Consider the following 23,336-nt stretch of genomic DNA (forward strand, 5'->3'; position numbering starts at 1 on the left):
AAATATATATATAAAGATGTATATATGATGTGTTGCAAGTCTTAGCAGAACTATCTTGATATGGTATTGCAATATTGGCATGGTATGATAATTATAATAATTTCATATACAGTACTTCTCTAGCCATTATTAGCCACTCAAAGTGCCTATTGCTGACCAGTCTCTAAATTAGTCTAAAGCCAGAGATATGACTTCAAAAGACTTTTTAAAAACATGACAGACTTTGCTCACTGCAGCTCAATATGGAGAAATTGTACCAAAGTTTAGGAACACAAATAGAAAAATGCATTATCACCAAAACATGAAAAAGACAAAGAGAAACAGTACTGGTATTAACCCTATCTCCACAAGTATCTTTTTCTGTGCACGTCACAAGGTTTTCGGTGAGTTACATTCAAAATTTAATTAAACTATTTTCTTTTCATATATACCAATAAAGAAAAAAAGCTAATAATTCATTTCTTAATAGTATAAAAGTTGAAAGTTCTTTCTTTTACAATGCAATCTTTAAAAAAATCTATAATTTCCCATAGTGTGAGAATTTTGACATTTGCTCTCTTGACACCCCCTCTTTCTAATTTATTTGCAACCCATCTAACAAGTATGAAAGTTAATGTAAATTGCTTATTATAATATCATTATCACTAAGGCAAAGCATATCTTTCATAGCTTTCAATTATAACCATGAAATAGACAACCAAACCCCTCCTGCAATGCCCACCTGTCACATCCTATCCTTCAGAAATTGCCAGTAGTTCTCTGTTTGATACTCAATACGGTATTATTTAAAACCAACAGAAAGTCAAGGTTTTTCATCTATCAAATTACATATGTTGTTGTTTTATGTAAAATAATCTGTGAACTTCACTTTCAGTTCAAACTTGATTCCACAAGACATACATTGATGAGATTATATGAAGTTTTAATGGTCTTGTCAGGTAGTTAGAAAGTCAGAAAAACTGTAATAGTTATGAGACACTGTCTGCTTTTAGCACATTATTATTTTGTGTTCTTAGGTGCATTATTTAATTAAATAAAAATTAATTAGTGCAGTACTACTATTAGTATAAAAACAATGGGTTAAATGTCATAGACAATCAGTACCCAGAAAGATAGAAAGATCCATATCAGAATTTGTTCTTGCTTTACATGCATGCTCTTTATTTATTATTATAAAAGTAATACAGAAATAGACAACCAATAGACAGAAATGTAAAGGCAGGAATTTTTTTTTATATCAGCTAAGGTTGGATTAGGTGAAATAAATAATAATTAACACAAGCAAAGGAGAATGGGTTGAGTGTTGACACATAGATTACACACACAAGATTCCAAAGTCTTTGACACATGATAAAAAACATACCAAAAAAAAGCACAGAAATCCTGAGAAGAAAGAGGCTGCAAATGTACCCAGAACAAGGTCACATTGAGACCCATACAAAATCCCAACTACAGTGAAAGTAAAACAAGAACTGAAAATGATAGATGAGCCAACATGAAGGTTACATAGAATCAGAAAAACTGGTAACTAGATAAAGGATAATATACCTAAAAAATCACAAAGAAAATTCCAATATTATTCCTAGCCAATACTGTAGTAAAACACCTATCAAATTGTCAACTAACACAAATAGGTTCAGCTTGTTTAGGATGATTAGTGAGCCAAGTTCAGAAGACAACTGACCCTTACAACAATCAATCTCACGATGTATAATAGCAAAGAAATCCAATGATGGATCTTCCCAACCTGCAGCCTGCAAAAATAGTGATACAAGTCTAGAGGTATGACACCCAAAGTCATACATGAACCTCAGAATTCATTGTAGAAACAAGGAAATCAGATAAGTATTTGATGTAAAACACACAACTGAGAGAGAAAGAGAAGAAAAGAAATTCAAATTAAATATTTTATTTTTCCAGAACTACATACTTTAAGGAATGATCATTAAAAAAATTTCATTCACTATTTTTATTTTTGTAATGAATTAGGATGAGAATGATATCACCTTTTCTCTGAGAGCATAGTTGGGGAATGATAGGTTTAAGCTATGCTTTATGTGATAGACTGGTAAATTCTATTCCACTTGAAAAAAGTTACATAGACAGACATACAAACTAGAGGTAAAAATTATGAAACAAAATACATTCACCTAAGGAACAGCTACCAGAAAGATTACATTCCTTCAGATATAGTTTCATATCCTCTTGAATTCTTTATTTATTTAATCCATGCAATATGTTCACTTTCATTGATTATAACAAAAAACATATGGAGGGACCCATGAATTCGTGATCATGAAAACCAAACTAAAAGATGAAATTTCTCAAGCAAAGTTAAATTCTTCCAGAAAGCAGAAATGTAATATTTCGATCCCTGTAAACTCATGCAGATGTATCTTTATTTAACTCTCTCGATACAGGCATCATTTGTCTGTGCCTCTCACAATGTTTTAACAAGTTATATGTTATCATGGCATATGAATAGATATAGTAAAAAAATAGTTAATAGTCCATATTTTAGTAATATATTATTAAGTTCTTAAATTTATAAACTTACAAAAAAATACTTAAATTGAATCCTGAATTTCCTCTGGTATGAAATTTTTATCTAGACATCCTAGACATCTAGACATTTTAGCATAGAAAATTGATCCACTCCCCAAAAGGTGGTAAAGTGAATACAGAAGATGTTCTGTAACCTTGTAAACTTCTTGTGTAGCTGCAGAATGTGTGGAATGAAAGTCAGCTTATGGTCAAATATAAGCCCCAAGAAATTGCCTTCAGGACCACAGGGAGCACAACTTCAACTCGGGATTAGGATTAATACCTGTTGGTGTCAAAAGTGCATGCAAACAGTTTTAGTGAGAGAAATTGTAACACCATTTGCTGTAGTCCACTTCAGTAAAAGATTGAGGGCAGTCTTTAACTGTCACTCAATAAACCTTATGCTCAATGACTGACACAAAATGTGGAAGTCATCGAGATAAGAGTCCATCTGCAACTGTAGAATGGAATTGTCCAGTAATTACATTAATCTTTATAATAAAAATGTGACACTCAAGACACAATCCTGAGGGACTCCAAGTTCCTGCAGGTAAGAATGGAAAAGTGTTAAACCCACACAAACTTGTAACTGCTGGTCCATTAAAACATTTTTGATAAAAATGGGCAAATGGCCATGCAACCCATATGAGTGGAGGTCTTGCAAAATGTCATACCTTCACATAGTATCATAAGCCTTCTCAAAGTAAAAAAAACAAAAACAAGATGTTGTCGCTTGACAAAGGCTTCCCTGATTGGCATTTCAAGTCAAATCAGGTGGTCTACAGTGGAGCACTGTCATAAAAACCTACACTGGGTGGGCGAGAATAGGTTGTTTGATTCAAGGAACCAAACAAGATGAACATTAATAACCCTATCTAAGATCTTACAAAGACAGCTTGTCAAAGCAATTAGATGGTAGTTTGTAGAAATCTTGGGATCCTTCCCAGGCTTAGGAAAATGGAGGACAGTAGTCTGGTTCCGAGTACCAAGAAAAACATTCTCTTGCTAGGTCCATTTAAAATCAACCAGAAGAATATCAAGGAATGCAGGAAAGCAATGGCGCAGCATCTTGTAGTGAATGTAATCAGATCTGACTGATGTGCTGCTAGACTGATGAAGAGCAAGTTTGAGTTCCATCAGTGTGAAGAAGCAGTAATAGATATAGAGACAATCAGCCCGAAAGGAAAGAGGCAATCGTTCTGTCCAAATCTTGATAGCTAAGAAGGTGGGGGATGAAGCAGAAGTGTTAGATGCACGAGAAAAGCTTTCACTGAGAGTATTGGCATCAGCAACTTCCTGGCTATCTGAGAGCAAGATTGAAAGGGGGCAGAGTATGCTTCCTACTGACTTTCCAAATCTTGTCCAATATGACTTTGGAACTGGTGGTAGAAAAGATACTAGTTGTGTACTTAATTCAAGATTCATTCTTGCTTTGATATCTTATCTAATGTGCACGTGCCCGCTGAAAAGCAATGAAGTTTAAAAGTGTGGGATACCTATGAAAGGTATCCCAGGCCTGTTATTCAGCCTTCCGTGTCATGTGGCAAGCAGGATTCCACCACAAATAAGGATACCATGCAAAAAATTCTAAGGTTCAAGGAATACACTGAACAACTGCTTGGACAATAAAGTTAATCACTGCTGCCAAACAGTTATCTATTGATGGCTTACAGATGATAGCAGGATCAAGTTCTGTGAGCAGTGAAAGAGTGCCAGTTGGTCTGGTCTAGCTTCCATCAAGGCACATGGATCTTGTGGCACTGACCACAGCCAGTCTCTCTCAAAATTATAGGAAAATGATCACTGCCTCATGGGTCACCAACCTTCCATAAAAAGTAAGAGAAAAGTAAATGGGAGCAGACAGAGATCAACAGCACTAAAACACTGACTAGGTGCATGAAAATAAGTGTAAGAACTAGTGCTGAGGAGAGAAAGGTTGCGATCTGAGAGCATGTGGTCTAAGGAACGGCCCTTCTGATCAATATCACCACCATTCCAGAATGGATTATGTCCATTAAAATCCCTCAGGATTAAAAAAAGGAGACGGTAACTGTTTAATGAGGACATCATGGTCTGACTGATCACAGGTCTCTTCAGGAGATAGGTAGAGAGAACAAACAGTTATGGTATGACTCAAGGAAAAAGGGGTGGTTACAACCACCAAGGGTGCATAAAGTGGCAAAGTCAGGGCAGGCACATGTTGAATGACCATTAGTGCCACCACTCCATGCACTCGTCCATCACATAACCTGCCATTTCTGTACAATGAAAACTACTGAAAGTTGACTACATCAGCAGGTTTCAGAAATGTTTCCTGTAAGGAGAGAGACACAGGATAAGAATCAATTAAATCCTTAAATGTTAAATATATTCAAATAAAAACCTAGACAATTCCATTTTATTAAAATGGCCATTTTTATTTAGGTGAAGGAGAATTGGATTGAAAGCCCTTCTGTTTTCAACCTCCATGGATTCTGCCCTGGGTTGAATAGGTGGGTTTCTTGTCTGTTGATGAAGATTCCAGCAATTAAGAGAGTGAACAAATAATTGTTCTGGATCTCGAGGCCAGAGAAGTAAATAGACCCAAGGAAATGCCCAAACTTGGAGCCCAAGGAAGTGGACCTGGGGAGCCACCAGAAGAAGTGGTGAGGACAGAGATGGGAAGAGACGTGGACTCTTCAACTCTTTTGACCATGGAGGGCAAAAGGCTCTTCAGATGCTTTGCACAAGACTTTGCTGGAGACACAGAAAGGTCTGTCTGCACTCTCACTGTAGAAGTGGGGAACAATAACTTCTAAGCCTCTGGGTAGGAAATAGTTTAGTTTTCAAACATTGCACCTCTTTCTCCTCCATCCACTTAGAATACAAAAATGAGAGTAAGAGAGGTGTGAACTACTACAGTTAATGCAGTGTGGTTACAGTTCACACTTGTAGGTGTCGTGGTCTTTGCCACCACAAGGAGCATATGTTAAAGATCCATGACATAATGTCTTTGAGTGATTGAACTGCTGACACTAGAAACATCTGAGAGAGTTGGAAATGTATGGCTGTACCTTACAGTTCAGATAACCTGCCTTGACTGAGGCAAGTGAATATGGTGATGACAAATGTCAAAATCAGAACATTAGTAGGTAGCATAATCCAGCTTTGCAAGTGCAGATTTAACAAACTGCAGAAACTTGTTGAAGGAAAAAACCAATGAGGATCTCTGACTTGGAAATGTTCTTTAAGCTCCTCTCAACAATAACTCCTCTTGAGGAATTCAGGGTAGCATTTGGAGTAACTTCAATGGGTATATCCCCAACACTCCTTGAATTAAAACACATTTAGTGTCTCCAGAGCATAACATTCCTATTGACTTGAGTGAGCCAGCAAACCCCTCTAATCTCTTTTGAATAATAAAAAAAAAAAACGGAGACAGCTGCCCTGAGAATTTCTCAATGAATGCAAAATGAAAAATCTAGGTACAGAAATGGACTATGATGATGATGAGTGTTGAAAAGCCATCCAATCATGGCCATTAACTAATTATCATTTTTTTCTCATTTATTTATTTTTCTTCATGAATAGGGGTATCCATAACAAAGTAAGAAAGAACATTTCAATCTCCACTGTCCCCACCCACCATATCATTAATTTTGCAAGTTAGGGTTTTGGCTGTAAGGAGTTACAATGGTTGCAATTAAACAATTCTGAAATAAGGCATTTCTTCAATGACCAGATCAGTTGCAATTGCATTTATTCTAAATTGACTAAACTTCTTGTTACTATCAACAATTAAGGCTCTAAGAGTTGGGTTTTTCTACTTCTGACCATTTTTCTACCTTTTCTCTTCTAAGTCCTTAAGTTTATGAGAATGTTTGTAACTTATGTGTTTATTTAATTTAAAAAAATCTTATTGGCACTGTAAATATTCTTCTTGAACAAATACATACAAGTTCACAACAACTGCATCACCTAATATGTTTGAATGTTTTTCGTAAGCAAAATGCAGTGTAAATACAATTTAGTACTCAAAATTATATAACAGAATTATACCTATTATAAAATATATAATATTTATTATATTAATAATAATAATAATAATAATAATATATATATATATATCATAAATCAAGATATATAATAATACATGTGGCTGGGATCTCCTTACTAATTATCTGACATGAAATATAAATCAGCTGGTTCATACAAATATCTTGTATTATCAATTGAAACATATTAACTAAGAAACATTTCTGTTAGAACTGTCAGGCTCAGGAATTTGTTAAACATCTGCCAGTACTTCTAAACTAAATGTTTACATATATACAAATTGATATCAAACTAAGTTGAATGTATAAATAGTAAATATAACAATACTATAAACAAATACACAGAATGATATATATTACATAGCATTACATCACAGAAAGCCAGCAAGCCCTCACTGCAAATCAAATCAGTTGGATATGCCAGGTAGCATAAGCAAGCCTTAAATCCCAAACCATAGGCACACACAGAAAACTGTATAATTATACAGTTATACAAAGTATAATTTTGTAAAATATATAAATTATTAAATTTATATTTCCTATTAGAAATGTAATGAGTACTTTGCATAGATGAAAAATGAAGAGGTGCTATCCGAGTAAATTTTGAAATGTAGTGTTGAACCACTAGTTGTTCTTAGATACATAGTAGCACTGTGCACAACTCCAGTTTCTTAGAGTTCTAATTAACCCACTCTACTTGGTCCTGTATGAACAAGAATTTGTCAGAATGCAGAATATTTGAGCCTGCCCCTACACTTACTAAATACACACTGCAAAATGCCCCATACACAAAACAAGCATAAGTACTTTGCTTTAAACTTTATACCATAATGAACTAAACAGCATACAGTTTGACACAGCCATTTACAATCAACTTCTAACAAGTTTCATCAATGACAATAAATTGCACTAAAATAAAGTCATGTGGAAGTACCACACGATTAATCCTTTCACCTTGGGTAGGTCAACGTGTGCATGTCACAGTTTTTGATAGTTACATTCAGGTAAAGCATAACGTAGAAAGCTATTAATGAGCATTAAACCAATTACAAGTAAACCTCACTCATATTTACTGTGCTTGCATTTCTTGTGTATGAGACTTATTACAACTGCTCAGGGGCTCCATGGTAAGAACCACTGCAGCTTGATGATAAATACATGTACAGTACCTTGGAGAAGTGTTAGTAGAAAGTCAAAAATTAGATTTGAGGCTTCTTTCAAAAAACAATGGAAGGTAAATCATGGGCAAAATATCAAAATTTTATTAATCTTCATACACAGTACAATATGAATTCAGTAGAAGTGCTTTAGTTCAGCAAACAGTTAATACTTTATATGCCACCCTTTTGCTTTAATAACTGCAGACAGTCTTTCAGGCATTGTAGCAACATATGTAATCATAGTGTCCTTTGGGATTTACTGCCAGATGTCTATAATAAACTTTTATAAAGTTTCTTTGGAAGTAACTTTTGATTTTTCAAGTTTTTGATATATCTAATCTCAGATCCACTCAATCGGGTTGAGATCAGGGCACCGAGGGGGGGGGGTGTTACTCCATTGGAACAACTCCATAAGCTTCTATCCTAGCTAAGTAATTTCAACACAGGTTGGCGAGTGTTTGGAGTTATCTTCTGGGTAGGTAGAATATTTTGTCAGTAACATGCAAACTAGTGGGTATACAATGATAAATCAATATTTGATGATACTTGCACTGGTCCATTATTCCATATATTTTGCAAATAGCTCCTGTTGCCCCAGCAGAAAAACACTCCTAAACCATTATATTGCCTTCCCCATGCTTGACAGGAGGTGTTATGCATCGAGGTGAGTATATTTCACCTTTCTACCATCGAACATACTATCTACCCTTTGAACCAAATATTTCAAACCAGAACTCGTCCGTTCATAACACCCTTTTCCAATCATAAACAATCCAATTCTTGTATATTTTTTATCAACATTCAGTCTCTTGACAATATTTGGGTATCAAAGTAAAGGTTTCTTTAACTGTTACCCGACTAAATATTCCATTATCATCAAGCATTTTTGATACTGTAGATATGGACACTTTTCTGTCATTTGATATGTGGTCATTTATCTCATGCTTGAGATCAGTGGCAGTCTTCCTTCTGCCCTGAAGGCTATATAAACAAAGATACTTAACACCAGTAATGTTGAGTTAGGTGTTCTGCCTCTTCCTTTCCTATTTACATATTTATCTGTCTCAGTCTCACAGTCTAGGGTGTACATAAAGGTATTTGGGGAGTACTTCAATTCTGCAGCAATTTGTTAGAAAGTCTAACCAGCATCACATGTAGCTTTTAGGTGAATGCTCAACTCTACTGACAATTCTTTATGCTTTTTAAGATGTGGCATAACAAAACTTAACATATAATGTTAAGCACTGTTTTTTTTTTATTTTATCAAGGTTTATTTGTAAAGTTCTATTAAACTAATTTCTTTCTAACATATGCTGATACCATATGCTAGATCCCTGACAACTTCTTTCTATATAGTAAGACACTGCACGACAGTTATCTCAGACCCTAACTTTGATCAGTATGTTCATTCAAGCAGAATCCTTATGACATGTCCTTGGTACAAGTATACAGGAATTCTAAATAATAAGTATTCTCACCTAGGCTCATTTACATTATTTAATTGCATGGAAGAATTAGCCACGTAAAGTGGAAAGAATGACGAAATACTTTTTTGTCTTACCACTTTTCCACAGTACTGTATTACTAATTATTTAATGATCTCACTTGCAGTGACAAAATTTCCTAGCCTATTAGATCTCATCTTATAGGATGTTTCTTTCAATTAAAACAAATTAAAATTTTTCAGAATTTTCATTATGTTTACATTTTTTGTTCAATTCTAGCCTATAGATTTACAGAAACATCTGTGATTTACGACATGAAAATTACTTTCATAACTTTATTCCTAATGTTGCTAGCAAAGGTTTTATACAGCCACACTACTCTTAAGATAATGTTCTTCTTTCTTTCAGGTTGGCTTATAATTTCTTTTGTTTGGAAAGGAGGAGGGGCATTCTTGGTCATCTTAAAATGTGCATGGAACGTTTTTTTGCACTTCACTTTGTTGATCAGCCTAAAAATTTAATTTAATAGATAGACCTTAAAATAATTAGAACACATTAAAATATTCTTCTTTTCTTGATTTTTTAAAGAAATGCAATACACCCATACCATTCCAGGGTGAAAGCAGTGTGGATTTTTACAGAAGTCCATAGTCACACCTGGTGGAAGCTGTTAATGAAGTGTTTGAAAAGTTAATCAACTGCTTCATGATTAATCATTTACTGGTGGATGAAAGCATCTATATGTAGGTCAATAAGTAGCTTGGTGTGTATGCCAAACTCATTAAACTGCAAATTATAAATGGTGGATATCAATTGTGTTCATATTAAAGGAGGAGGACAAAGTAAATTGTGGTTGTTAAAAAGTATCTTGTGGAATCCAAAAGAATAGAACTGACCATGGCCACATGCCTTTCCTTTGGTGGTGGCCAGTGTGATTCTAAGTTGTCGGAATAGATACGAGATATACTTAAGCATGTATCCTGGCCAAGTCACAGCTTGGCACTTACAGTTTCAAGTGCAAGTGATGCCATTACAGAGTTTAGAGAGTATTACACTAAACTTTAACAAATATATCACTTTTGTCCCAACTCTCCTGTCAGGTACAACACCTTAAGGGCTCTGCAAGAAGTGGACTGGAAGAGAAGATAAATAACTTGTCAAGATCACCCTCAAACAACCAATCTACTTTCACTTATTGTCTCTCCATAGTGCACTAAAAGACAATTCATTAGTTGCTGCACTTGAGCAAGATTCCATGCAAGCAGGCAGTCCTGAGGCAATAGGCTTGATCAAGACAGTTAAGACTGCAAAATTTCTATTTGGTACCAATTTTTTTTTATGGATTCTTTGGCTTTCCTCACAAAGTTGAGTGCTTAATTTCAGAAAGATAATCTGGATGTGTCCTATTTTCTTCGATACATTAAAAGCATTACTGTATCTCAGGATCAGTTTAATACTGAGGCAGGTTCTCATCTGCAGAGGGCTCTCAATGCTTTAGAAATTGATGAGAAGAATAAAGTATGTAAAGTTAGAGGCAGAACAGAAGGAAGTTTTAAGCAGGAGTCTCAGGAGTATTTGACTCAGACTGGAGCTAACCTTTGTTAAAGGTTTAATGATACATCCATATGTCTCCTCAGTGCCATGGATAGGGTTTTAAATCATCAAATTTTTAAAGCTCAAAGATCTACTTTACAGAGTTAAGGGCAGAAAGAAGTTGAATTTTTGTATAGTTCCTTTGATGTTAAAGCAAAGACAACATCTCAAGAGGGTGAAGATGTAAAAGTGCTGCTACTTTTAAATGATGTGATCAAATGAAAGGTAAACACTTTTAATTGAAAGTGTTCATTAAATCTTCTCTCAAGACTTTGTAAGCAACATGTGAGGCAGTGCCTGAAATGATGAATGTCCTTCCAGATCTTGTTGTAATAGCATATCTGCTTCTCACTTCTCTTGTCACATCACTGTCCTGTGAAGGAGGATTTTCTCTTCAAAACAGAACAGTTAATAAGTTCGAAGCCTGCTTGCAATCATATAATGTAAGCAAAGTAATGCAAATTGTGAACATTGGGTTCAGTAATAGCAGTAGCTTTAATGATGAAAAAACTGTCAAAGAATTCAGTGAAATGAAGAAATGGTAAAATGTTGGTTGGTTGGTTGATTTGATGTTTTATGGCAAAAAGCAGCTAGTCTATCTGCACCAAAAATCCAGTAAAAAGTTAAAATGAAAGTAAATTTAGTAAAATTCATAAAAAAAATTAAGGTAAAACAACATAAGTAGCATAAAACCAATGTTTACATCTAGTCTACAATGTTAAGAGAAAAATCACAGTAATACAAGCTGTAAAGGACTTTCTGTAGCATAATTGTTATTATCATAACTTGCCGTCGCTCACCTGAAGTTGGCCTTTCCAGTCCTGGTTCCAAGTTATTTGATGTTATGGCCATTTTCAAAAAAAGTTATAAAAGTTTTAAAAGACTTGTAGCAAAATTTTAATAATAACTCGCCAGGATGACTAGTTCAGGATGGGTAGTTCAACCAGCAGCATCAGTCACCTAAAGTTGGCCTTTCTAGTTCTGGTTTTGAGTTATTTCAGGTTATGGCCATTTTCTAATTTCAAATCGAACTAGACAAACTTTGATTCTTAAAAGGGAATCACGTGAAATTAAGTCTAATGTATAAAAATTGTAAAAGGATATGGTGTTTTGTTTGAAGAATAGTAAACCTTTTCATTTTCCTAAATACATTATACTGGTGCAAAGTTAAACATTATCCCACAAAAACAACAAATTGTTGTTTATTACATGAAATGTTTTTAATTTTCTTGTGTGATACACATATTTTAGAAACAAATGACATCAAACAAGTAGTTTTAATTACAAAGTATTCAATGGCTTTCTTTATTTTCTGCTTGAAAATAATTTGTGAAACATTAAAGTTTACTAAATGATATACAAGAAAGATTCTTACAATAATTTGTTTACAACATGCTAGTTGGACCAAAACAAATCATAAATGAAAAGAGGAAATCAAGTAGTCACTTTCAAGTAATACCTTAAAAACAGAAGATATTTTCATGTTTGTTGGAAAAACTGTTCACTTTATCCTCTTGCACATTATCCTACTTTAGCACTTGACGAGAATAAGCAATATGTTATGTACATTACTAATATTTTTTAACTGGGTATGAAAGTGCACTTAACTTCTTTAACACTGATTAAGGAACCATAAAGGTGTAAATTGTAAACATTTTTTATCACTCAACATTAACATACTTCCATTTGCAAAAGGTAAACATGTAGTGTACATAGTAAACAAAGTTTTTCACTGCCACTAAAGTTTTTTTTTTTCGTTTTAAGTATAACAAATGCTACCTATAGGACTATTGAAAACACAGAAAGTTGAGAGTCCAAGAGCATTCACTGTGGGACTCTAGTGGCAATCCTACATCTCTATTTGCTAGACTTATAGAAGTTTGAAAGAACCTCGTAAAAGCTCTTTACTAATTTAGCTTAGGAAAACAAAACATATTTTTGGTTTATTTACACATTCTGCATGCAGAATACTCACCACAAAATCACTTTGTTATTAATATAATCACTACAGGGAAATGGGCTGGTCCGATGAATTTTTTCCTGATTCCCAAAACTGTTAGCATCATGCAGGTTTCTGGGTCTACTTTGGCTCCAAGGCTTTAAAGAGCTTACATCAACAATATCAGCCAGTATCCCTAATGGATCCATGACCTGAAATAAATACTTGTTTGATGTATTTATCACATGAAGAAGCTTGAACACAAATATACAAGTACAGTTTTAAAGATAACAATATAAACTGCAAAGAAAATAGTAGAATGTACTTATATTATAGGATTGCACTCCTCCTATTTTATGACAGTTAATGTTTTCCTAAACTAAACTGAAAATGTATTTCTAGTGGATTGATACTCTGCTCAGAAAAAGCTTTCAACTTATACTGCCTTATATTGGAGCAAAGTTTTGCTTACCACTAGCCTCAATGCTCTCACAGATACTAACATGGGAAATGTACATACTAATGTGCAGCAATCCTCCATCTATTGTCCAAGTGCTCTCTCTAATCTTGCAGCTGTTAACTACTTTGAAATTGATCAGATCATGCAAACCACACTAAAAGTGGGAAGAATAGGTGGGAAATGCAAGGAAAGGTAAGTATCTATCAGAAATAAACTTTTAGTTTAGGAAAATGTTAACTTCTAAGACCATATATTACCTGCTCTCACAAAAAAACTAGGATCCCACATTGAATAGGTGAAAGGCTGTGAGAAAATGATTTCCTTTTAGGAAGCCCCCCCCCAACAACAAAACCAATGGGGTGTGAGAAGGAACTAAAAACAACACACCTATGATAGACCACTGCCAGAAGAGCAGAAATATAAGGAGGGACCCCAATAAAAGTTGTAGAAATAATAGGGCCCCTCAGTGTAGAGTGGCTCAGGTGTGACAGACCATAAAGTGGAGTTCCACCTCAAACAAAACCTGGTAGCATCTGAAACTGTACATCAGTTCTGTGGTAGAAAGAGGATCTTTTGTCTATCACCTCAAGAATGGGTAGCAGCAAGGAAGAGGAATTTTCTATGCAGGACTAGAGCCCAGAACTGGCTCCAAAGAAAAAATTCACCACTGAGAGCACTTAAGTCCTGCTCTGCAGGAAGGGCAACAAGAAGAAGAAGTACTGGAAAGAGGAACATAAGGGCCTGTCTGATGTGCCAGGTGAGGAAGGAGAGCAAACTGATGGTCTAATGAGTCAGGAAATAATACAAGAATGCTGGCTAGTAGAATCAGTTCAGAATTTCAAAAAGTCAAGAACATTCCCAAGGACCTAGTCTGTGAGAAAAGGGGCAAGACAAAGGTCACAGAAGGATGAGGAAGGGAGACAGACATTCAACAAGAAATTAACCCATTCTTGAAGAATACAAAATCAGAGAAACCAGATGAAAAGAGAGAAAGGAAATAAACTATAAGCTAATGTGGCAAACAAAGTAAAATGGATATCCCCAACAAAACTTTCAAGGTTGCAATGAAGAGCCTCAATGAAAGGAGAACAGTGAAGATATTAAAAAATAGTATGGGAAAGACAAAGATGAGCAGATTCCTGGAAAGAAAAGAGAGGATAAAATGAAGAGCTATCAAGCTAACATAAAGAAGTAAAAAAAATTTTAAAAAAAATTGATGTTCAATAAATTTTAAAGGGTTGTGATCTGAGACCAATACTAGAAAAGTGACAAATATAAAAAGAATATGAAAGGTGTGGGACAACGTAGAGTTCAGACATATAGAAGTCCATGAAGTAAATCAACCAGTAAATCATTATGATATACAGGTATAGAGGTGGAATATCATGTACCTGATCTGTGAGCATTGCAAATAGAAGAGTAAAAACTACCTATTTCTCACTGAGGAGGAGTAGAACTAGAAGTAAAGGCTGGTGATGAAAGAGCTGGCAAAAATTATTTACAGGAGAAGTAGACAATGGAACAGAATGTGAAACAACCACCTGATGGATGATAGAGGGAAATCATGTATTAAAAACATTAGCAGGCAACATATTGTTACATCATAGTTAATCACAGCTCTACAAGATGATGATCATAAAAGTTATAACACTGAAAGTATCAATCATGGACTGAAATTCAAGACTTGTCACGTGTAAATATATGATTAATTAAGTGAGCTGAAGAGGAAACACCTGAATGACAGCTACATAAACAAATAACATGCCTCTAGTTATCATTGGAGAAAATGCCTGGAAAGGAATGCTTGGGCCTTAGAATTTTTTTTTTTTTTAATTGTAACAGATTTACCATTATATGTTTATTTTAACAGCTACCTTTGTTTTAGTATAGTTTTCTTTCTTGCATGTGGCATATATTGTTGGCTATGTATTGTGCCTGTACTCTAAGTTTGTAGACGTTTCTTGAAAAGAACAATCAACAATACTTGTTTTATGAAAGCTCGTTAGAACATTGTTGAAATTGCTACAAGCTTGCATGATTCATATAAAAAGTAGATAGTCAAGAGACAAACGAGTATTATTATTATTGGTCAGCTACAGTTGGTGTGCTATGTGCCTAGAAAGCTATGATTGTGATTAATGCTTATTAATTGGCAAACTATAGAATATAACCAGGAACATTTATAGATTTCAAATATTACAAATCATTCAACTTCAGTGAAGAGTAATCTCAAATGAAGGAGTAAGCTGCAGTTTTGACAGTTCATTCCAAAGCTACAACATTCCCTCACATAAAAATTTAGAGATGGAGTGTCAGATTGGAGGACATATCATCTACACCAACAGAACACCACCACACTCTCAAATGAATGGATTCATTTTGTATCATATATATGACTATTACATTAAAGAGGATGCCTCCAGGGTTCATCACCCTAGCAGCTAGGAACTGAAAAGTGGTAAGGACTTTACTCCAATAGAAAAAAAAGTGAAAAGGAAATGCAGTGGAGAGTCCACAGAAATGTCAACAGTGGTGAAAGTACAGTGGGTGACCACAAACACTGTTTTGAAAAGAAAACCACACCTGACTTATTCAATCTAAGGGAAGGCACGAGATGGGCAGTTATCCCTTTCTGCTTTACCCATGAGATCTGTGGGTGAGTATGATCTGGAATGGGTATATTAATAAGTTGATATTGCAAGAAAAACTTACATGCAAACTTGAGGAACACCCACATTAACAGTGAGCATTTAGTGGATATGAAATTTATAAACATTAAGTCATCATGCCCTGATTGTGTGAATTTGAATCAATGAAAGATATCTGGCTAGGTACCACTTGCCACAGAGTGGGATCTGTACAGTAAAAAAGGGGAAAGCTACCAAAAAAATAAGATGTATCCGTACAAAAATAACTTATCCAGTCACAGTCTCACTGAAGTCTGCAAAATGGCCACAGGTGGAAAACCATAACCCTCCTACAATGAATAAATAGTAATCCATTGCAGATAGTGAGAGATGAATATATGTAGTGTGGTCCAATGCCCAACTGAAGAATTTCTTCCAAGGGATGTCGGAGATGTAATGTCAGGGGAAAAGTAAGGTGCCTAACCTCATGAGAAGAAACCAAAAACAAATGACAGGAAGAAGGAGACACAGAAGTACAAGCCAAACCTGGTTAGTAAGGGTAAAAGGAGAAAGACCATGAATATAAGATAACTGCCACAGAATTAAGAGATGAGCAGGCACCATATAAGAAGCCATGCAGGCAATATAATGAAAAAGAACATTAAATGAAACAGTAGTATATCAGACCAAAAATATAGGGATGAAATGAAAAAAAAAAACTGGCAAGAAAGAGATATCCTGAGGACCTGCCCATGTTTTGGGAAAGATTTATCCAGATATAGGAGAACACATGTCAAATACTGATAAGTAAATCAGAATGATGATGTCCACAGGCCAATAGTAGAAAGAAACAAGTCTTATTACATAAGTGAAAGATCAAACTCAAAGACAAAGGTTCAGACAAGGGCAAAGCAGGGCACCAAATAACTATGCTGATGTTACTATCCTGAAGAAATGTGTGCTGAGAAGGATAATGAATCTGGAAATAATGCAACAATAGGGAAAGGATAGGGAAATAAATGTTTACAATACTGAGAAAAAAACATACAGTATAGGAGAAAGCAGCCTGATAATTCATAATTAAGAAGACCAAAGATTTCTGATCAAAAAGCTAAGTGAGGTAATTCATAAGATAAGGAACAGTGGGTCAAGCAGAAAAAACTCCTGACTCAAAGACCAATGACTGAAAACATTCAACCGGTGTTGATAATATCCATATAGGAAAGGCATACGAAACAAGCCAGAAATGAAGCAACTCCCAAGGACAATCTGGATCTCCTCTCCAAGGCCTGTATAAAAACTACCAGGCATAGAAGGGATAGGAGAAGAGGTAATGGTGGAGCAGATTGGAGCTGGAGCAATTATGAAAAACATTGCTGCACCAGCTAAAAGAGTGCAATTAGAAGGACTTGATATAGTGGCATGGACAATCAAAATCACCCTAGGAAAAAGAGGGGTGGGAGAATACACATAAAAGTGTTTTCTAATCCAATATTGACTGAATTCATCAACAGCCAGCTTAAAACGATGAGGAACCAGAGCACAAAACAGAGGCAACTTGGTACTGAGAAATGTAGCAAACACATTTAGGTGAGAAGTATCTCAATGGAAAAAGAGAAGATCGAGAGACCACTACATGAAATAAATGTTGTTGGGATGGGAAAGATGATCAGCAACCAGACTGAAAGCACTTCAGTATGGCATGCAAGGATATGAATACCAAATTGATACAAAGCCTGCAGAGGGAAAGGCATGCTAGCACCATCAACCACCTGGGAGACAAAACGCTCTGCATGAATCCTAATATGATTGGAATGGGGGAACACAAAAACTAAGAAAAGGGGGAGATATCATATAACAAAAAAGGAAAGGGATTATAAGAAATAAATTGGGGAAATAGATAAAACAGAACACACCTGAGAAACCATATTTATAAAAGCAGTACGAGGCTTAACCAATTCTGTAGTAGGGGCATAGAAAGACATGGCAAAATCAGGTAAAAAAAAAGGGGCTGTCATGTTCCTAATAGGTTTGGGATGTCTAGGAGGAATGTGAGCAACACCAGGAAAAGCAGGCTGTCTCCTTTTGAGATCAATATCAGTGAAGATGAGAGCCAATAATTCCATACCCTCACCTGTGGCCTGTGCAAGTGTGTTGGTAGAACTTACTACCTCTGAAGTGGCAACCTGTACTTCAGAATTCATCGTTACCAATGAATGATCAAAGTGTTAGAACAAAATAAATGAAAATTGGACAAATAAGTTATCTTGAAGTTGGGACTTTTGTAAAATTAAAATGAACAATTTCACTTTTGAAAAATAAAGTATTAAGTTTAAAGATTGAAGAGTACAATAAAAACCTTGAAAAACAGTACTGCCAAATGAAAAGTTGTTGTTCAATACAACTGGATAGAGGGAGTTGCATGTGTCAAGAAGGTATGTCACACTCCTATTGGTGGAGGGTTGCTGTGTGATGCTTTACATAGAAGATGCAGCTGAACCATGTTGATCATATCGTACATAGGAGCTCAAGGCAAGTGGCACACAAACAACTTGTTTGCACATACAAGGCAGCACTGAATGAGAGGAGCTATTTGTGTAAGAAGAGGTAATGTCCCATATCAGAAATCTTTCTTTAATAATCTTTCAACAGTTTTTGAAGAGGTTACTCCTTATACAGATGATGCTCTGAATTTAGTTTTGGTGTGTACGGATTTTCAAAATGCATTTGACAATACGGCATATAAAAGACTAGCTAAAGTTATCTGTGTAAATAAGGGGGATAGGCTGGGTCACTAGATAAAAAAACTGGCTGGATGGAAGAAAGCAGATGATTGTTATAAATGGAGTTCAGTCAAGCTGGGTTTGTGTCACAAATGGGGTATCTTAGGGATCAGCTTAGCACTTTCTTCTTTTTAACTGACATCAATGACAAAGATAAAGGAATGGCCAGTGCCTTATTTAAATTCACTTACAATATTCAAGTTTCTGGTATCGCTGGCTGTGAGGGATGCTTTTCTTCACAAAAGGATTTGGATTATTTGATGAGGTGGGTGAATAAATGGCAGATGACTTTCAATTATAATAAATGCAAGGTTATACATGAGAGATATTATAATTCTAATTATGTGTAAAAGTTTGATATGAATAACCTTAGCAATGTCATGGAAGATAAATATCTTGGTGTTCTAGCCTATCAGCCTATTAACACTTTTGCAAATGGATCATGGGTCAAAGGCCATGTCATGGAAAATAAATATCTTGGTGTTCTAACCTATCAGCCTATTAACTCTTTTGCAAATGGATCATGGGTCAAAGGCCATGTCATCGCATTTGTTGACTTGCATTCAAAATTTAATTGAACCACTATTTTATATCAGTAAGTTTGGAATTAAATTGTAGATAAATATTTAATCTTTAATATTATGTAAAAGTTAATTTTTTAATTTAAAAGTAGATATTAAAATAACACATTTAAATATAGATTTTAATGAGTCATGTTCAATGCAGCACTGTTTAAAATTAAATGTTTGGTTTGTGATGTCAAAATACTAAGTCTATAGTTTTGTACAAATTGGGAACTCAAATTACTAATACTGACAAGCTATAATATAAAATAAGAACCTCATATCTTTTTATTTTACTGATATATGGCTTATGTACTGAACCAAACACCTTAGCCCCATTCAACACTTTCTTTTTTTGAAATGGCACATGACATATGAATAACCAATCAACAGCTTAGAATGTCCCCAGAGTAGCTTTTTCAGCAATTTTAATATGTAAAAAGGCTACCACATTCTTTAGATCCAAGTTTTCAAGGAGCTAGGTTGTGTTTTTAGTCTGCACTGAGTTTTTGGTTATACAACTGTATAAAAACAAAACAAAACAACAACCTCCAAGTGGAAAATTTTAAAAGACTTAGCAACCTGTGTCCAGCAGTAATTAGATTCAAAGGTTGTAGCAAAAAGAGATAATTGTTTGCTTTACTTCTTTATTTATTGTTCTACATTTTAAGAAATAAGTTTAATAATTTATTTCTATATTGTAATAATCTATACACATATATATAATGTATAATAATTGAAATGTGACTGTATATTACAATATACTAGTCTACTAAAACACAGTCAAAGCAGGGAAGAATAAAAGTCAGTTTCATATTACTGAATATGTAACATGAATGCACACTCACCTCGCTAATGCAAGTTATGTAATGTTAGCTAGGCATGATTGGAAGGTCAATATAATAAAAATATATGTATCAATATATAGCATTATAAGATTTAAGCTACTTAGACCAAACATTCATATTTTTGCATTATAATGTGTAGTCATTGTAGCACAAAATAAGCATAATTTATATTTATTTCCTAACTTTTTAGAATGGTTACAATGTTGGTCAAGTGACAGACTCCATATAGTTAGTGTATAAAATAACATAATATATAGTCTAACTCAAAATAAACATCTGAAATATATATAAGAGATCTTAGGATTTATGTAACTAATATTTGAGATTTTCAGGATGAAGAACAGTTTTCTTAATCATAGCATGAAATCACTTTGCACTCAGACTAGTAACAAAACAAACTTTATTTTCACAAACAATTCTTTAGTAAAAATATTTCATTACAAATCTGATTTTTTTGTATACAAAATACTTGTAATCTATACTAAAAGTCTACCAAATTCTGTGAAGATACACATAATGTACCAAAAGTTATAGTGTAAATGTGAAGACTAATTTGTGTATATTATATTAAGCCCATGGTGAAAGGGTTGAGCCATCCAAACAAAGTGCTTTTGCCAGGAGAAGGGCAAATGGGATTGCAGGTTATATTTATTATCTACACATATATTGAATACAAGTCTAAAGAGGTTATGGTGTCATTGCACAGATCACACTGGTTGAGCCACAATTGAAATACTGTGTTAGTTTTGGATTTTTTACTCTTTAAAAGGGCACTGAATTGTGAAAAAGGGTTCAGAGGAGGGTAACTAGAATGATACCTTAATTTCCTTTGATCAAAATTGGTAATAGTGTAATTTATAGTGACATCTGTAACATATTTACATGTTACTGTTTAAGTTAATAACAATAATAGTTCTATGGTATATCTAAAACTAATATTTATAAAAGTACATAGTAATTAGGTAAATAACAGCTGTAATGTCTATGTACAAATATAACAATGTTAAAAGAAAGAAGACACTATATTAAACATAATATGTAGTACCTATAAAAAATTAACACTAAAAAACATAGAGCTGCCTACAGGCAGTAATAACTAATGTTAAACCTTCTGAAAAGTTGAAAACAAAACACAATAAGCCTATGGAAAGTTCAATGAAAATAACAAAAAGGTTACAATAATCTTTAATACTGCAAGGAAATCAATTATCAATAGGTAGTGTAGCTATACTAATGATATATTGTCATACTATAAAAAGAATTGTTTTATATCTAATATTAACTAATACTAATAACAAGAGTTTAAGTTAAAAATGAGAGTTAAGAACAATGGTGGTCAATATACTGAAGCAGTTTACCATTATTAGTATAATCTAGAGTCTAGACAATATCCTAAAGAATTAAAGTATATATGCAATATTTTAAAAATATTCTGAAATGTGTAAAAACTTATCAATACATATCCTTCAAATATGCAATGATAAACCTTGATTGTGAAAAACTGAGAATTCTATTCACAAACTCTTGTATTTGTATTCTTTTCTCACGATAAAATGTGATTAATAAGCCTTAAAATAACAACTATTCTAAATTACATCATAGTAATAGTAGTGTCACACCTCTGAACATTTTACATTCCAATAACTTATAGTTCATGTCCTTTTACATAAATAAACAAAAACTACATGGCAATAACATTATACGTGAGGCCTAACTGTCGATTTGTAAATTGCAGTAAACTTGTATACAAAACACATTTTTTATGCTAAAATAAACTTTTAGAAACATTATAAAAAGTCATAAAGCTCACCCTGTGGTAACGAATAATGTCCGTTTCTTAAGAGTTAGGTGACTCCTAACAAAGAATGGTAGAAGTAATTCACGTACGAATGGTAGAAATACAAGAAATTGTAGAACAGTGGTTCATAATCAACATCCAGGTGAGTCCGACTCAGAAGGGGGTAAATAGATTTGCTTCATGATCCTTAAAATATCAATATTTAATGACGCTGAAACTGTGAAAATAAAGATAAGTTTGTGGTAATTCGGTAGGTAAAATGTGTACAAAACTGTACTACATTCTAAAATTTGTACAACTTCTATCTTAAGTCCTACCTTTAAAGTTTATTGGTGCTTTGTAACGTAGACTCACGCTAGACTTAGACTGATGACAGCCGTTAATATGTTACATTTTGATTCACTCACACACATACATGTACATTTAATACTGTAAATGAATGATCGTGTTTCATTCTCACTGTTAAGAGTCAAAACGTTGTACACTTATAAACCTGTTATTTCAGAAATACCTGTTTCAAACGTCCATACTGTTACATCATAGTTCAAAAACGTAATTTGTAAATTAGAGGAATTATTGACAGGAATGCAAACATTATTACTTAATACATATTGAAAACAGTAAAACAGTAAAAAAACACACAATTCATTTTCAAATGTGTTGTTACTGTTGTCTAACAAGAAAGTTTAGTTGTAGTTTTTTTATATTTTAATAGATAGTTTCAAATACACTTTAACCTTTTTTTTTTTTCATTAATAATCCACCCTCATCAATCTTTCAAGACTTATTATCATAATCACTGTACGTCTCTGGATAAGAGAAATATTAATTAAGGGTAATTACTTAAGATACATACACAGAAAATTAGCATTAACAAAAAAATAAAATTGTTACCAAACATGTTGACAATAAGATAAACTCCAATAAACTGAAAATAATTAAAAATCAAACAAAATAATCATTCTAAATCTTTGCATTGTATGTCACCACGTACTCATCACTCAACAAATGCTCAGAGTCCCAAAAAATACTATAGAAATCTGACAGTTTGTCTTGTACCGAAACCGGAAGAAATCGAAATAAATTGAGCTTTGAAGGTTTTCACAAAATAAACATGAACCACTCGATAAACCTTTTTACGGGCAGAGTAAATCACGATTAATTCACAAGCGTAATATGCTTTTTACTGCCATCTCTCCTATTCAACTTGTTATAATTCATTACGCAAACAAAACTGTTTTTTTTTAGTCAAAATAAGCAAGAAAAAGATGAAACAAAACTATTTTCGTCTTCTTTTTTGTTTATACAATTTGCTCATTGTACATAGGATATATATGCTTATTAATTTTCATCTTAATTGAAAAATAAAACAATGTTTTGCTTAATCTTTATTATCACGCACGGCTAGAACAAACTTTCAAATTTTATTTATCAGCTTTACTATATTTGTTTCTAAGGTCACGTGAAATTTCCCAGAAAATTAACATTTTAGTACGTACAGTTAGTGCAAATATTTAATTATTCATAAGTATGATTGTTAAG

The 23,336-nt window shown here is 33.9% G+C and overlaps 1 protein-coding gene across 5 annotated transcripts in view; it reads right to left on the reverse strand.

The window, feature by feature from the left end:
• Window positions 1-23,030, reverse strand: part of LOC143257576 (protein GDAP2 homolog) — a 65,086-nt gene extending 42,056 nt beyond the window's left edge. Inside the window, exons 1-3 of one of the 5 annotated variants that reach the window (XM_076516460.1) lie at window positions 22,689-23,030; window positions 21,807-22,011; window positions 12,752-12,927 (exon numbers count right to left, since the gene is read on the reverse strand). In XM_076516460.1, coding sequence (XP_076372575.1) covers window positions 12,752-12,924 — 173 coding nt within the window. In that variant the 5' untranslated portion in view covers window positions 12,925-12,927; window positions 21,807-22,011; window positions 22,689-23,030. Of the gene's footprint in view, window positions 1-12,751; window positions 12,928-21,806; window positions 22,252-22,305; window positions 22,440-22,688 lie in introns of those variants that run through there. The other 4 variants (XM_076516464.1, XM_076516461.1, XM_076516463.1 and 1 more) reach the window with 4 other exon arrangements.
• Between the last annotated feature and the right edge of the window lie 306 nt (window positions 23,031-23,336).

The sequence above is a fragment of the Tachypleus tridentatus genome, chromosome 7, assembly GCF_004210375.1.
Source record: "Tachypleus tridentatus isolate NWPU-2018 chromosome 7, ASM421037v1, whole genome shotgun sequence".
NCBI lineage: Eukaryota > Metazoa > Arthropoda > Merostomata > Xiphosura > Limulidae > Tachypleus > Tachypleus tridentatus.